Here is a 17,975-nt window from a genome sequence, read left to right on the forward strand (position 1 = left end):
AACCAATGTTGCTATAAAATTATAGAAAATTCATTTTATTACATATATTAACCAGATAGCTATGTGGTTTTTCCCAACCTCATTCTCAGGAGTAGGCCTTTATTTGTCCAAGAAAAGCTACTGAATGTCCCAGGCCTCTGATCCAATGGTGACCAACCCACAAGCCGACCTGTGACCTCTGAGGTGGAATGGTATAGAGAAGGGCTCCGCGTAACCTTAGTTAAGGTAATCAATCATGCTGAACAAATTGGCTTCCTCTAGAACAGTGAAGTCCAAGAGAACTTACTATCATGATAGGAATATCCTGTATCTGTCTTGTTAAATAAGGTAGCCATTAGCCACATGGCTACTCTATTAGCACAGTTCTAGAATTTAGATAAGATTTAAAGAAATTACTAGAAAAATTCCTACTACTCCTGTCAAGAGAAGATCAGTCATTATTAGAAAAACCTACCATGAGGGACCACTCTTTAACCTTCTGGAAGATCACTCTACGTCCCTGCGGCATCCACGCCACCAGCACTGTCACTGCCCTTATGGTTAACCAGCAAACATAAAGACCACAAGCAGCTGTATAGAGCTCATGTATTTTGGCAGTCCCCGTCCAAAATGACATTAACCAACGGCCAGCAAATACTGAAAATAGAAAGGCTGATAAATGAGACATGTGACTATATAAAGAGAACTGTAATCTTGATGTTCATGTTGTTCTAATAGTATATTCAACCATTTCAGTCATTTAAAGTGATTAGTAAAAAGCCATTACATCTTAATACTACATCAGTGTCTTCATTCTAAATAACCTCCATCTGCCCCCCACCCCCACCAAAACTCTAAGGAATGCAATTATCTGATTAAGACACAACCAACACAGTAAGTATGTCACTGGGGATAAGCTCTCCCATGATACACACTCTGACCAGCTATGCCAATTACTTGTTCTTTCAGAAATGAAAAGCCTTGAGGAGGTTGTTGTTTTCATTGTTTTTATCACCAAATGAAATTATTATGCACATAAAGGACAAAAAGTGGAGAGCTTATTTTCTATTACTTGTGCTGTGACTACTTTTAATATTTAGGAATATTACAAATAATTCAGAGTAACTTTCAATTGGTTTGTTCAAGACAGAAAACTAAGCTTACTTTGATAGGAAGTGGGCACAATAACATTTTAAAGCACAATAATCAAAGGACACCATATTAATTTTCTGGGGGAAAAGTAAGATCTAAATATACTGAAACTTAGGAAAATCGATTTGAGAGCTCTCTAAGGGACTGCCTCTCACAGATTACAAATAAATTCTACAATATGTCCACAAAAATCTAACTCTCAGGCAAGATCATTTAAATAACTTTCTTTATATGGCTACTTCTTAATAAGGCTAGAGAGAAGAGAACATCAAGACCCAAATTTCCAGTATATTTTTTACGGATTGATTTCTCCTTAACACAATATGCTATCTGTGATTTTTGAATACCTAAAAGGAGCTATTGACTATGCTGAGTATCTTCTATACATAATCTAATTAATTCTTCCAACAACCCCCAGCACAGCCATTACCACCTCAAAGATTAAGAAAACCAAGGCTCACCAATAGAACCTTGCCCAACCAAGGTCACACAAAGGTGGAGGTTGAAATGAACAAAGCTCATGCTCTTGATCACTGAATCGCAGCCTCCAATCAAACTAAACCAACTCAACAGGCAAGCCTTTCAAGCCATAACATGCTGATAATCACAGACTTCTTTGCAACCTCATAAAATAGCTTAGGTGTGAAGGTAGCTCTTTTTAAAGATAAATACATATAAATGTCACATAAAATAAACACATTTGGTGCATATTCACCTAAAGCTATAAAAATCATCACTGATTGCTCTGTAGAAATGTCTAGTATTCTCTACATATATTTCTAGTCCAAGGTGTTTTGTTGCTGTTATTGTTTGGTTAGTTTTTAAAAATTTAATGACCATATTTATATACTTCTAATCAAAAGTACTTCTGAAAGGACAGGGTTAGTTTTTACTTTGTAGCAACTTAATATCAATTAAATTGTGGCTACAGGAATGGAACCTGGTCAAGGGAAACAGCATCCTCACTGCCTTAAATGTGCACTATGACACCAATGACTGCTGTGATTAAACATGAATGCATTCTTTCCTCTAGATGGTGGGTGGAATTAAAGGGAAATATTTGTTAACAATTTTCAATGTAATTAAGGTACTTTTAATGCCAAATTCAGCTACTAAAACTAGGATTTCTTCTTTTAACTTTCTTAATATCTCTGATAAAAACATGAAAATGGAACATAAAAACCATAAACACAAAACTGCCCTAAGTTCAAAAACTACGTATTCTCAGCATTATGCTTACTACATTGTACCCAATGGTTAATTTGACTTTTATCATTTCGGCAGCTGTAACATGAGGAACAGTGAGCATTAGAGCAAAGTCCTAGAGGTCAGAAATCATTATGCAGAATCAGTAAAAATTTTTGATTTATTTATTTTTTACCAATTTAAGGCAAATCACAACTTCTACAGATTTGAAAATTTTTAAAATTTTTTTAGAAACCTCACTTGAAATTAAATTTCCTACTTGTTCCTTCACAGCCTTAGCCCTCATGAGAAAACTCATGGGAAAACAAATTCAATAGAAATTTGATTTATAAAATTATACTTGGTTCTATAATCAAGATACTAACACAGTATACATTAGTATGGTTGGTAAAAGCTGAAATTTATCTTCCACTTAATGGTCATTTAAATGGCTAATACATACCAGCATGATTTAGAATTTTCTGGCTGGCTCTAAGCACCACCTGGGCTGGGGAGGTGGGGGACAGGGGCAGCAAGCTGTTGCTGCCCCCAGAGTCACTGGTTTTGGACTCTACCCCCAGTTACCCCTGACCTCTGCAGAAGAAGACAAACTACTATATCATGCAGAGCTTCTTTCTTACATTTTAGATGAAGAAACACTGTTTAGCTGAAATTTAAATATTAGTATGTGTGAATACCAGATGATAAAGGGAATCAGTCTGCCTTCATAAAGGTCTCTCTCTCTCTAGCAACAACAGGCACTGGACTGGAAAAATAATTACATAATGAGGGCAAATAATTAACATCAAAAGGTTGGCTTGAAAAACTGACTGAAGCCACAGAGATGACTTTTGAAAACCCATACTGTAATAAGACAGTGTTCATGAATACTGAGTGACCACAAGTACTGTAATTCCAAAAATGTGTTAAAAATTCTATCTTGACTTTGTGTCCCTCTGCTCCAATACAAATAAGTCCCATGAGATGAAGAGCCCTAAACAGATCAATATTCAGTCAATGAAAAATGAGGGGAAACCTATTTTACACTTATATTTTATGAAAGATACATCTGACCAAGATATGCCCTTTTAAAACAAAGCATCTTTTCATAATGTCATTAGCAGAGAACTAGGATAAGCTCATACCTGGTAGAGTAAGGCATATGAGGCTGGCAATCAATAAAGTTATACACATGAAGACAATCAACAAAAATATCTGTAAGGCAAAACATGAAGAGTGCATAAATGGTTCATGTGTTCAACATTTTTATACCTCTCAAAGAATCAATACATTTCTCTCAGTAAGAAGAAATTGCCTGTATTTGCATTTCCAGGTTTCCCTACATTTTATATAAAAAGAAAATTTATTTTATGTAAAATTACCTGTAATTAATTTAGGCCAAAGAAATTAAGTGTTCATTTTCATTATAATCAGATATATCAGCAAGTAACAAGTATATTTTTTTACAGGAAAGCATAAAAACAATCAGCTTAAATTAAAATTTTCCTTCACTGTTAATTAAAACTAAGAATACTTCATCAAATTTTCAAAACCAACTTTTCATGAAAGGAAAGCTTCTTATCTCTATTAGAACTTTCTCTGACAATGCTGCTATCTACCCCAGCATCACAGACACGAGAGCCACTGGCACTTGTGGGCGATGAGTGCTGGACATGAGGTGGTCAGTGAATGAGTAACGCAGTTTTAACTTGTATTTAATTTGTGTGTGCATACTGCCTATAAGAAATGGACTCTTTTTTTTCCTTTCCCAGGTTTGTTGAAGTATGACTGACACTGCAGTCTATCAGAGTGTACAATGTGATTCGATATACCTGGACACCATGAAGGGATTCCCCCCTTCGAGGTAATTAACACATCTATCACACCACATCTTTAAAAACTGGATTTTTTATTAAGTTTACATGTGAACTGTTTATGTGTAAACAGCTGGTGACTCCTGAACTGAGAAGTGCAGATAGAAAGGGAAGGTGCTGAGAGAGGGAAGCAGCTGCCCTGGGCAGAGGCGGTACCTGCTGCAGGCCTTCTGATTGCCAAGGGCAGAGGAGCGTCTGAGGCTCCCTGAGTTGTCACAGCATGAGGAACCCCCGAGGAGCTCCCTCTCTGACCTGGACCAAAAGGACCATTGCCCATCCAAGCCTCTCTCTCACGGCTTCCCCTCCTCTCTCACAGCTCCTCCCATCTTCTCTTGCTTACTGTAAATTTTCCCTCACTATTGAGTAAAACTAAAAATATTCCTTTTTTTTTTTACATCAAAAAACCCCATCCCATCCTATAGGTACATTCAATTCCCAACAGTTACAAACCTACCATGTCTAACCTGCCTCCGTCCTAGAACAGCCTGGAATGCCCTTCCCACTTTTCATTTTGTTCTTTCTGGCTTCCTACTTGAAAGACTTAAAGGTATCACCTCCTCCATAAAGTTCCTGGGACACCTTTCAAAAGACTTTTGCACAGCAAGGAGTGGCCAGTTGTGCAACATGCTACTAATACAGCAGTTGAGATGAGGGCCAAGACCTGATTACCAGATTTAACAACATGAAAGTCACTAGCAACCCCTGTCAGGAACAGTTTTGGTGGAGTTTGGGGGCAAAGTCTCACTGGGACAGGCACTTCCTTAACCAATCTGGTCTTCACTTTCATCAGATGCAAACATGAGATTACTACTACTACTCACAGTTTGCAGTATTGGATGAGAATTAAATCAGAGAAAAACATTAAAATGCCCGTTCCAAGTCCTGCCACATGACACAGAGTTGAAATGTATCAATAATGTTAATTTCTTATTTGCCCTAGGTCCTTTATATTGTTCCTTTCAAACAGCAACAGCACACGGAATCCCAACACTAGGCCACATCTCTAAAATGAGACAAACCTATCTGACATTTATATTTACTATGCTGCACAGGGAGAGGACAAACACTGGTGTCCTTGTCAGGAGACTGTAAGACATGCCTACGAGGAGAATTGCATGCTACCCCAACAAAGGCACCAAAATTTCTTGAGAGAAATTTGAAAAACCTAGACTTCTGGTTTAGTCTGTATAGCACCTACCCTGAGTGGAAAATTTAAAGGCCGGCGGTAGGGTTGGAAGCCGACAGGCCCTCCCTGCTGGAGAATGGCTTGGTGGGCCGCATGCAGGCCTTCCCCCACCACAGGAATAGCATTGTTATTCCGAGCATGCTGGTTATTGTTAACTTGTTGGTTTGCACTGTTCTCGTTTTCTTCCTGGTCTCCCAATAAATACGAATGAAGATCCCTGTGTAAAAATTATATCAGTGAAAATTCTCACTTCAGACCAGAATAAAAATAGCAGACATGAAATTTACTTTCTTAATACTTATTACATAGGGTAGAAAAAGTACAGAGAATCTATACACAGCAGTATTTCGTCATCTGGTGTAAACGTTGGTGCTGGCTTTAAATGTAACCTTTCCAAAAGTAATGTTAGTTAACATACAGAATACTCCATATATTCAATCTATTTTATGTTTTCTTCAGCTAGTTACCTAAGAAGAAATCAGTAACTGAAAAAAAAAAGGTACAATGTACAAGATACTCAATGAGATCTTCAGGGAAAAAAACCTTTTTTCTTTTCTATAGGTGGTTACGCTGTCTCCTGTGACATGTAGCTCAACTACAACCTCCAAGCCACAAACCAGCTAAGGCAAAAAGGAGACAGCAGTGGGGAGAGAGCTGAGGGGGGCATGGGTCACTTAGAGATTAATCAAATGCAACCAAATGCATTATTTCATATTAAAGTATCTACAAGATGCCACACGTTAAAAAAAAAAAAAAGTTTAAAGTACAAAGATTTGGCTTTTAAATAAATACGCAAAATATATATACATACCGAAAAAAATGCAACATGCTGACTGAATGAGAAACCAAATCTGGGAAGAGCTCATTTACCAAGTTAGGACTTCTAAAATAAGGGTAAGTGGGTTTGTTTTTAATGCACTAAAAAAAAAACCTTATTTTTACCCTGTGAAATGGAACAAAAGAACCTGAGGCAGCAGCAAGCCTGTGTAAGAGGGTAAAAATACACATATATTCTCCATAAAATGATGGACAATGATTAGAAAAAGAAAAATGTAAAATTTTCGGAAATAAGCATCATATACACTTGCAGATATCACTACATCATCTCCTATTAAAACTAGTATTTCCTAAGTGGGGCATGGAACTTACTTGTCAGAAAGGTTATGAAACTGACATAAATGACATGCCTATGGGTCACCTGCCTGTACTTACAGCAAGTATCCAGCAGTGACGGTCCACGCTCGCACAAGCCCCTTCAGCCACTGCCGAGTGTGTCCTTGTTCAAGTAAGGCTGGCAAGACAACCTGAAGCAGAAGCAGCTCCAGGGACAGTTCACTCACGGGAGCATCACTAAGACAATTACAAAGAGCCATAATTTACGATGTGAATTCCATTTTCCATTATAACTATATCATATTAAAAATTTAATGAGATGACAGCGAATAAACTCACTGTCTGTATCACCTCACCTCCATTCTCTTTTGAAGCCAGCAAGGCTTCTCCCTCAAACTGCACCAAAACTGTTCCTGACAAGGGGTCACTAGTAAACTTCATGCTGTTCAATCTGATGGTCAGGTCTAGATATTACACAACTGGTCACTACTTGCTCTGCAAAACACTTTCTCCTCAAATGACTTCCCAAGACCCATTGGCTCCACTTTATCCACCCAACCTGCAACAGTGAAAGGCCCCATGCTCTGTCCCTTCTCCTCTCACCTCCAGGTGCTCTATGGATGAATGTAACCTTGAATGGCTTAAAATATTACCTGTCTGTAAATTTCTAGGTAGTACTCAGACACCTTCTCCAACTCCTAACTTACCTATCCAAAGGGCCAACTCAATATTTCATGCAGTCATTTAGATGTCTTAACCTGATCATGTTCAGTATCAGAGTTCCACTTTCCCATTTATCCTACTTCTCCACAGCCTTCCTCACCTCCACAAATGGCAACTCCATCCTTCCAGATGTTATAGACAAAAACTTATATCACTGACAGCCTGCTTTTCACCCCACACTCAAACAGCCAGAGAATTCTGTTGGCTGTACTCTAACAATATCCCAATTCCAACCACTTCCTACCTCCACTGTTACTTCCTTCATCTCAGCCAAGCTCACCTCTCACCAGGACCACTGCATTAGCCTCCCAGCTGGTTTCCTGTTTCTGCACTGGCCACCCTGATGCCAGCAGCCAGAGTGCTCCTCATTACATCTACGTAGGATCACTCCTCTGCTCAAACCCTTCCAAGAACTTCTCAAACCACTCAAGTTAAAGTCAAGGTGCTTGAAGTGGCACATGAGGCTCTCTAGGATCTGGCTTTCCAAGACCTCTTCGAACTCATGGTCAAGTACTTTGCTTTCCTTCGTGTACTGCAGCCAAACTGGCCTCCCTGCTGCTCTTCAAACAGACTTGATGCCACTGTACTGCTCGACTACCTGCAAGAATATTGCCTTCAGGGATCCCCACAGCCCATTCCTTGATCACCTCCTTCAGGGCATTCCTCAACCATCACCTCCCCAGATCCTCACCAGTCACTTCTAAATGACAACACCATCCTGGCCACTCTCTATCCCCTTTCTTTACTTCATTTTCCCCATAGTACTTGTGACTCTCTGCCACATCACGTATTTTATCTATCTTATTTCTGTCTCCCCCCTGATATGTATACTCTACAAGGGCAGAGATTTTTCTGGACTCTATTTTGTACAATGGCCTATCTCTCTAGTTTATAGAAAAGTACCTGGCATATACAGAGCCCTCAATTTTGTATATAAGAATGGACTAAATACTGCTATACAGCACAAAAACCTAGCTACACTTCTAGGTGTAGCTGACTACCAAAATGGGTGTATCCCAACATATAAAGCCAGAACCTGGGCTCTCTGGCCCTCACTATGACCAGACCCACATACATAAAGAGATGGTGATTTTACTCTATGGTAAGGCAAAGGCTCAGAGACTAAAACCTTGATTTGGAATTTGAGGAAAGACAGTTAACAAACATGGGGAAGAAGGCCATTCCAAACAAGAGAGGGAAAGACAAGCAACAACCTGGTGTTTATGGGCAGATTTGATGGGGTTTGAGCATGTCTAGAGAGTAGAATTCAAGTCAGACAATGCTGAGACAAGATGCTGGAAAAGCAGCATGAGATTACTCCAAGCCTTGTTTGTTATTCTAATTAACCCAGACATCATCATGTAGAGTGTGCAGGAAGAGGCAGGGACATTAAGAATGAATGATAAATGGAGAATAATTAGAAAGCCTAAACTAAGGTCATAAATAGTAAATCAAGTTGAATTAGATAAGAGATCTTAAAGAACTGGAATTAATAAAATTTAAAGATGAATCAGAACAAAATATGAGGAAGAAATCCAATTTGCCTGGCAGAGTTTTGGTGTAGATGATTGAGGAATAGTACAAGTCACTGAAAAACAGAAAAAAGGAGGAGGGATGGAGACTAGTTTTCAGGTACTTTTGATTTTAAATAAATAATATTTTCCATTTCTAAGCCTTATATCCTGTTTTTAATTCATAATTAAATGTGCAGCTATGGCCACATTCCTTCTGATGTGCTTTTCATATAAACATGATGCTACTAACATAGTCTGATTAGGTATGGAAAACACTTCAATGCTAAATAAAGGCACACTTCTTTGGCAGGAAAATAAAGTCTGTCTTCCTTTGGAAAATATAACTGTTAAACTAATATTTATGTGACCTAGAACATGGCAAAATTTAGCTATCAAATGATTACTAGTATGTATAAGAAATGAATTTTAACTGTACATACTCTGAATATCAAATCCATAACAAAGTTAAATTAGTAAAGCTTCTGATTTTCAAACTTACCTATAGAGCATGACATTGTACGGAAGAAAATTAGGCAGCAGACTCTTAATGATACGTATAGGAAGCCAAAGCATCAGGAGGACAATGGAGCCAAAGACAATCTGCAGGAAGAGGAAGGGCAGGACCATTTCCATCTGCACTGTCAATCATTCCAGGGAGAGACATGCCGACTTCTGAATATACTCAAACAAGATGTAGTCCAAGTCTACACCACCTGACATAACACATTACGCTTGGGTCACTCTGGGTAAATAACGTGTACCTGGGACAGCTGCTCCTCTCTCTCTCTAGGACACCAGGGCTGGAGCCACAAAGGATAATCACTGCATTGTATGTGACGAGAAAGTCAGAAACCCATAATGAAGGATAAGAATTGTATGTGACTTAGTAAGTCACCTGTGACCATTATAAGACATAACCCTTATTATCAGCTACAAAAATTTCCAAAGGGCACCAATATTGCTTTTGGAATTTTACTTTAGAAAAACTTTAACTAGGTAATTTCTCTTCTAGGTGGAGAAGAAAGTTTGAGATGCTTCTGTTGAGAGTTTAACTTAGAAGAAGTTAATGAGTATCCATTGCTTTAATGCAAATTAAATGTAAATTAGAAACCTGTAAGTTGGCAATCAAGTACACGACTGAAGAACTAGAAGGCATTTTTGTTTTAGTAAATGTAACCAATGAAACACCTACTTAACCAAGTAACACAAGCTTAGATAAACATAAGTTATTCAATCTATTCTATCAGTCCCCCTGAAGTAAAGGCTAGCACACTTTACTTCAAAAGCAGTAAAAAGGTATTCTTACCACTGACAAAATAAATCTTCGGAGATGCCTATAAATGGGCAAGTGGATCATTTCTTGTACTGGATTAAAATCTGGATCATTCAAATTCCTTAGAAACCACAAGACACCAGGTCGAAGTACCTGCAAATATATTTAAACGCTGTAAGTAGCCACCTGTCTTCAGGCTCTGCAAATGAGATAAAAAATGAACAGAAAAATAACCTCTTAAAATTATTTTGCCATCTTAATAAAATGGGCCCCCAAAACTGCATATGGCTTTTCTGGGAAAAGAAATTCCTAAATCAGAATTTTTATGAAAACGATCCTGTGTTTGATGTTTTTAATCATTCAATGAAAAAAAATTTATTAAGTACAATTTGTCAAGAAATCTAGATTTCCAAGACGAAAATCAAATATTTTTAAATAAACTGTTACTGTATTTATCATCTGGTGAAAGGATTAGGTTGCAATTTATAAATGTCCCAAAGAGAAAAATCTGATTTCAGTCTTACACTTCCTAAGAGAAATTATGTTAATTAAGAAACACTACAGTTTCCCATTATCTTCATTTTACTATCAACTTTTTTTTCCCTTTCAGTGGGAATCATTAACCCAAGAGGTTGTGGGTGATGGGGTAATGGATGAGTCTGGATATTAGTCCTGGGTGGTCCAAACTCACTGAGTTACCCTGTGCAGAGCACCTCATTTGCCCAAACTTGATTTTTCCTTCTTCCAAATGAGGGTATTATATTATATGACCTGTAAAGTTCCATCTAACTCCCACATACTATGATTCTGTCTAAAAAAAACCCCACCACATTGATAAAATGAAAACATTCAGTATAAAGTGTGTTATCACTTAATGTAATTTAGAGGTCACAAATAATTATGACTTTAAAAATCACTATATTGGGTTAGTCTCAATCACTTCTTTCAAAGAAAGAAAAAAGTGTTCTATTTGCAAATAGAGCTTGTAGTCTCAGGCCCCTTCCAAACTCTTCAAATCTCTGAAAGAGCAAAGAATGCCAAGAACAGCATTAAGCCTTTGTGCTTTTGTGTGCCACACACACTGGGAGTAGTTGGCCTGCTCCTTCCAGGCTTGCACGTCTCTACCACTGCTAAAGGAGTAAGTTGACTTGTTCAATGGCTGCAGTCCTTCCTCAGATGTAAAATCAAAGAGCATCCTGTCTGTTTCTCACCATTACCCCAGCACACACACAGTGAGCAAATGCAGTAATATTTGGGGAAAGAATGCACAGCAGCAAGTACACTCATCAGAATTACTCCATTTTATACTTCCTATTGGTCTACAATGACTCAACAGGAGATATATACTCATCAAATACTGACCTCATTTTCACTGCCTTCAATCACTAAGGACTTTGTTCTAAAAATAGGATTAGTAAAGGTACCCCCTTGACAAGTGAACTAGAATCATAAAGGAACCTCACTATAACTCTGTACTTACAGTGCCTGCTTCAAGACCATTTTATCTACCTGATCCTGCAACACCATACCCTTTGCATATTTCCAGCACTATATTTCCTTGAATGAAGTCTAAGACAGGCTCACATAACAGAGAATTTGATTAAAGGATGATTATAATATATACCAACTAAAATAAGTACTTTTATTTTTTTCCCTCAGTCTATTCATCTTTTATACTCATACTTAATTATACACAGAAATATTCAAACTTGTCAAGTTTTGAGACAAATGACTGAAAACATTTTAAAGCAATTGAGCCAAGCTCATCTATCAGTAGTTTCCTCTTAGAACAAAATAACAGAGAAAATGATTTAGTTGGGAAATCACCATAGCCTTTGAGGCATAACTTGTGGCTAAAACAAATGTTTCTTTCAAAATGTACCACATGGGCACATTCCTACAGGAAGGACTTACCTCTCTCAGTAACAGAATGAAGGAGGCGAAGTAGAACACATACACCATTCCCACCAGCCAATGCAGAAACATGGTGGTACCTGGAGCTGACTGAAAGCTCAGTTCTCGATCTTTCAGAGTAGCATCAAACATTTCCTTAATCAAAATAAACAGGTGAGAAAGATTTGTACCACTTACATTTGCCAAATTAACATCTCTATCTTCCAGAAAGTGAATAAATATGCATGTAGGTTATGATGTTCTAGGACTCCAGTTCTCTTAATGCCATTTAATGGTGTCACAGAAATATATGATACTATTTCAAACACTTTAAAAAAATGTAAATATAACAAGATTGATAAACCAATTGGCAAATAAGAAGTTTCCTAACACAGCTACTGTGATTTGGTTGACAATACCCTCTTTTCTTGGTTACAGGTATGTAATTCCTGACAAATTACAGTAAGGTTTGGAAGAAAATGTCATCTTAAAACACTCAGGCAGCTTTTCCACATATGAAGTATTTTTGGGAAAGTCAAAAACTGATGATCACTGACAGGCATTAAAGACTATAATCAAGATTGTGTATATTAGTCAAAACAAATGGTTAGGGTTGAATTACTACAAAGACAGTCTTCTTATCAGATTGCTCTTTTTATGTATATGTCATCTTGGCATTATAGTAAAACTTAAAATTCTCCACTGGTTATTAGAAAGGTTCCAGTCAAAATATTCTGACATCAGAAATTTGCACAAAACTTCAAACACAGGTACTCAAGAAAAATTAGCAACATTAAGACTCCACAATGATACATTCTCAGAAAAAAAAAATTATCATCAAATATTAACTTGACTTTAAAAAGAAATCATTCCTAAATATCTTTTTTAAAGCCTTTATTAGGTATGATAATGAATAATAAACTCACCAGGGAACAGATATCCAGCCACCAGCCACAAATAAGAGGGAACACTCCAATTTCCACGACCACTAACAAAGAGACCTTAAGTAAAAATACAGGTCATCAATATCACCCAAATGGGGAGAAATCATCCAGTTTTAACTTTTAAAACAAGAATTACCTTAACAACAATATAGCAGACTCCTAGCAAGCGACGAGACCTATGAAATTTAACAAGAGTTGCCAAGCCCTACAGCATCCAGTCAAGGAAAAATAGTATTGAAAACTACAACGACAAAGGTAATCATTTAGGTAACACTTAATATTACTTGATAGACAGAACTGACTTTTTTCCTATTTTGTCTGCCCTCATCCTTACTACAAATACCTACAACTTTTACTTAAAGGAGAGGAAAAAGGGAAATAGTTTTGTCTTTAACAGGAACTTCCCTTTGATATGAATAACATTACCAAGCACACAAGTTGGTTCACGAAAGGATACGTGACAAATTATCAGCGTTATTGCTAAAAGTATATAACCAACTATGGTTGTGATTAGGCCTTCAAAATGAGATGCTTGGACCTGGAAATAACAAAGAAGAGGTTTAATTTTACCACATGACCTACACCCCAGTTTAACAATGCACAAAACAACCTGCTCAGACTAAAACTGAACTGCCTAGGCAATCTGTAACTAGAAAACAACTGTAAAATCCCTTTGGATGACATCTCTGCCAGATAGACTCCCCCACTGACTGCTACCTATTACCAATGGGTGAGGAAAAATTAAAGAATTACATTTTACTGAAGTAGACAAAGTAAGAGTAGAGTGAATTAAATTTTACAAAAATAAGAAGCTGTAATACAATAGTCTGCACTCTCCTCCACTCTGAGGTGGCCTTGCTAACGGCTGAGTACAGACAGGAACAGCATGCTGTCCACACAATGCTCCTGGCAGGGATGCCCTAGCCACCTCATTTCCTACCCTAGACGTGACTTAGTTAAGTTTCCCTTGCTCTCCAAATTTGCTCCATTCTCAACTTACAAGTGTAAGAGTTTGCACTGTGACAAGCACTGCCCACCTTTTTGGGTTCCTGAATTTCAGATGTTGTACGTATATAACATCTGAAATGGAAAAAGTTTGGAAGCAGCCAAAGTTTGGAGAAGTCAAAACTTAACAAAGCATCTATCTGAACCTTCCACGTTCCTACATTCAACTAGTGAGAATTCAGAGAACTAGGGAAAATCAGTATTAAATAATAGCACATGACTCTTTTCCCTTACAGAAAACTTTGGAATGTGATATCTCAGGATTCACATACACAAATTGAACAGAATCTTCCAGATATGTCAGCTCTTCCTTAAAAAGACTAAATCTTTCTGGGTTGCCCCTTCCAAAAATATAATAGTTGTTGTCCATGCAAATACTTATCTACCTGTGAAAATCAATGATATAATTTCAAAATTAAAACAAATTCTTTAGGAAACACTACAGCCCATCATTCCAAGACAGACCAAACCTTTTTTTAATCGACTGACATATTTTAACATTTCTAAATTCACTTTGGGGCAGCTGGGGAAACAGGAGAGAAGGGAGCATAAGAGTTAATGGCACCGGTCAAAAATCAGCCTGTAAGAAAACTTCCGTGCACTAGGACTCTGGCCTGCCCAACTGGAAAAAGACAGTGAGTTCATCATGGGATTCAGAGCACATCTTCCTAAGCTCGCAACATGACCTACTGTGTGTCTTGAGCCACTGTTAGTTTAAAAGAGAAGAACGAGACTGTGGTGGACAACTATTCCCTTTGCATAAGACAGACTGAGAAGTGAAGTAACTCTTTACAACATTATTACTTACTCAACAAACATCAAATTTGGAGATAATTAATAAGTAAGTTTTTAAAAGTATTTATACTCACATGTTCTTCAAATCCCAAACCAACGAGGGAGAAATGACCAATGTGGTAAGGGCAAAATGCTAAAAGGGGGAGAAAAAGACTCAATGAAAATTTCAAAATCAAAACAATGAACACTCCTAGTACCAACCCCCACTAAAAGGAACAACAAGAGCTTCTTGGAGAAATGGAAGACCTCACAGTCAGGGCCAAAAATGTACTGCCTGGGACATTCACTATAACCAGAAAACAACAAAGTTATCAAAATCTAATAGGTGTACGGCAAACACAGACCAAAGAGAGATATGAGCATCAAAAAGAATAATGACTAAAACTGACGGAAACACACAGCATACATACAAAAATATGTGAGTTCATAATACTCAAAAGAAGGGAAACCAAAAACAAAAACCACAAAAGGGAGAAAAGCAATGTAACAGAAAACACTTTCATCACCAAAGGAAGTAGTTAGTGCATCAATTCCTTAACCTGCAAACTATGAAGAGAAAAAAACTGCACATCTGTCCTGCTGCTTCTGGACAAACAAGTTCAGGTTAATTAAACAGTTCTATCTGACAAAAACGAGTTCTTCTTTACAGAAAAACCAGCCAATAGAGGTTAAAAAATGACAGAATTTGAAAATCACCATTTTGTAATGCCTAATACAATAAACTATTTCAGGCAAGTATCATCAAGGGTAATAAAGCCATTAGGTGAAATGGTGATGTAACACTAGATACTTTCATGATACTAAAACAAACCCCCTGCAGATTACCTTCTTAAGGTTATGGGAAAAATGAAACCTAACAATAGAGTCTTCAAGATACCACCACCTGTACCACCAACAAAGGTGGATAACCAGGCATCATCTCCCTCCTGATAAGTCATATTAATAGGCAAAAGCAAGACCAGTAGAAATTTTGTCCCATGGGCATCAGCAGGAAGCAACAGGACAAACATAGAACATGAGGCATCTACAGATAGCTAACCTAGTCTCTTCAACAAATCAATGGCACAACAGGGTAGAGGCAGATGAGAGGAGCAAAGAGAAGAGTATTCTAGAACAAAAGGAATTTAAGACTTAACAGTCAATGTGTAGGCTTTAATGGATCTTCATTCAAACAAAAACAATCTAAGAATTTTTCATATGGTGTATTATTAGGAAATATTAAATTCTATTAATTTGGTAAAGTATGATATTACAGTTCAATAAGAAAATATTAATATTTTCATATTAAGAATTTTCACAGTTTGTTCTCAAGTCTTTCTTGCCATGTCAATAAAATTTTAATTTGTTCTTCATAATAAAATTTAATTATCCTTTCTTTATGGCAAAAATAATTGAACAGTATAGATTATTAGGGAAAGGGGAAGGGGACCTCAATCATGAAGACAAAAGTCAGTGACTCAATAGGGATTTAGCCACCAAACCTTTTGGATCAAGTATTCCATGGGTAGAAAGTTTTGAACAGTTATTCCCAACATATTTAAATATATGTAAAAATAATACACACAAATTATTTCACTAATACATTATGTGTATTATAAAGCACAAGAAACTTTAAAGGTAAGAAAAAACTATATACAAAATTTTTCCTACTTTGACTCTGAGGATGACTCAGACCCCTGGGAAAGGCAAATTTTCAAGTTTCAACTCTATGTATGTAAATAACCTGAAGCCCCAATTGCAACAATTTCTACTCCATTAGGCACCAACTACTAGATATGTATCCTGAAATTAAAGTTAATTTCTCACTCCCTTCTATGGGAGACAAAAGCATTGTAAAGTTATATTTTGCAAAGTACATGACCACTAGTGTCCAAAATATGCCAGTGACAAACTGCAGCAGAGCGACCTAAGAAGGAAAAAAACGTGTGCTTAATCCCACTGTGTTCACCTGAAAGGAAAAGTATGCTCCTGAAAAGAGGAAAACTTCTTGTTTCATTTCAAAATATCCCAAGTATAATGTATTTAAGTTAATAAGACAAATTTTTTTTGTAGTATAAACTTGGGATGTTGGGTAAGAAAAAAATTTATTTAGATGAGACTTGCTTTATGTAAATGAACGTTATTTCTACAATTCACATTTCAAAGTTGACTTGTTCCTCCCGACATTAACATTAGGTATTTCTTGCAAGAGCAAAGACTAAATTCTGTAAGTTATTTTTTTTCTCTCAAAGAGAACTTGGTCAAGATCAAAACAGTTTCAAAGTCTATATATCAATTATTTTACATAATGAAAAATATATGCAGAATAATCTGCTAACACATTTCTGCCCCCATATGCAAGGGGCAACAAGAATGAACTTCCTGTTAATCTGTACCATCTAAAGTATCTACTAGAATTAAAAATCGATGGACCTTTTCAAGACATTGTTTCAACAACGTATCTATAAACTTTTTTTGCTCTTTTATAGATAATATTCACAAGTTAATTTTTTGCCACATCCTCAAATCAACATATTCGGTGTCTTTTGACCACATGACTTCTTGTTGAAAATGACTGTTTTCTGAGTCACAATACAGTGCCCAACAGAGCAAATAACTTGGAATTCAGTGGAGGAATCTTTAATTATACCTCCTCTTCAGCAGAACTCAGGGGTAACTCACATGCACTAAGGAAGGAAATTCTCAAAGATCACCCCGCTAGAGAGATTTGTAGCCCAAAGTTCATTATGAAATGCAAGTCACAGCACAGTCTAACAATAGCCCTATATGTCAGATTCCACCTTCTTTCCCTCAAGAAATGCAGGCATTAAATTCTAAGGCCTTGGTTTACTTGACTGTATCTCCTATCTTCCCAAAGCAGAAAAGTGTGTCAACTCTGTCTCCACAAGCCTCCCCTTCTCTAATTATTCCCGGTGGGAGGGGCTCCTATGTACTGTGACAGAACCCTCTAACTATGACTGTGAAAGTGTTTGCAAGTGATTTCACATTTACTGGAGTCTGGTTCTAAGGGAATTTCACACTTGGGGGTTGGTTGTTCACTATGTTCTCTCAAGCCTCTATCCATCTCTGGTGACAGCTCCCAAGCCAGGGTCTCTGATAAGGCCTTGGTCAGCATTTTGACAGATGAAAACAAGATCTTCCATAAGGAAGAACACCCAGACAATAAGCACAATATTAATTTCAGAGGTGAAATATTACATATTCTCAAGTCAGTCTAATACTGGCTTCTGTAAAAAGAGATGAGAATGCCCAAGAGGCACAGACCTCTGTTGTAGTAACTGTGGTCAATGTTGCCCAGGAGAAAAAGTATCTGTATATCTGGGACCTTCCTAAATAGAT

The 17,975-nt window shown here is 37.2% G+C and overlaps 1 protein-coding gene across 2 annotated transcripts in view; it reads right to left on the reverse strand.

Moving 5' to 3' along the window:
* MARCHF6 (membrane associated ring-CH-type finger 6) overlaps window positions 1-17,975 on the reverse strand; it is an 86,124-nt gene that overhangs the window by 17,310 nt on the left and 50,839 nt on the right. Inside the window, exons 11-21 of one of the 2 annotated variants that reach the window (XM_036896657.2) lie at window positions 14,711-14,769; window positions 13,294-13,374; window positions 12,973-13,041; window positions 12,819-12,893; window positions 11,914-12,048; window positions 10,033-10,152; window positions 9,226-9,326; window positions 6,589-6,726; window positions 5,389-5,593; window positions 3,462-3,531; window positions 455-636 (exon numbers count right to left, since the gene is read on the reverse strand). In XM_036896657.2, the coding sequence (XP_036752552.1) occupies window positions 455-636; window positions 3,462-3,531; window positions 5,389-5,593; window positions 6,589-6,726; window positions 9,226-9,326; window positions 10,033-10,152; window positions 11,914-12,048; window positions 12,819-12,893; window positions 12,973-13,041; window positions 13,294-13,374; window positions 14,711-14,769 (1,235 nt within the window). Of the gene's footprint in view, window positions 1-454; window positions 652-3,461; window positions 3,532-5,388; window positions 5,594-6,588; window positions 6,727-9,225; window positions 9,327-10,032; window positions 10,153-11,913; window positions 12,049-12,818; window positions 12,894-12,972; window positions 13,042-13,293; window positions 13,375-14,710; window positions 14,770-17,975 lie in introns of both variants that reach the window. The other variant, XM_036896658.2, reaches the window with a different exon arrangement.

The sequence above is a fragment of the Manis pentadactyla genome, chromosome 2 (genome assembly GCF_030020395.1).
Source record: "Manis pentadactyla isolate mManPen7 chromosome 2, mManPen7.hap1, whole genome shotgun sequence".
Taxonomy (NCBI): domain Eukaryota; kingdom Metazoa; phylum Chordata; class Mammalia; order Pholidota; family Manidae; genus Manis; species Manis pentadactyla.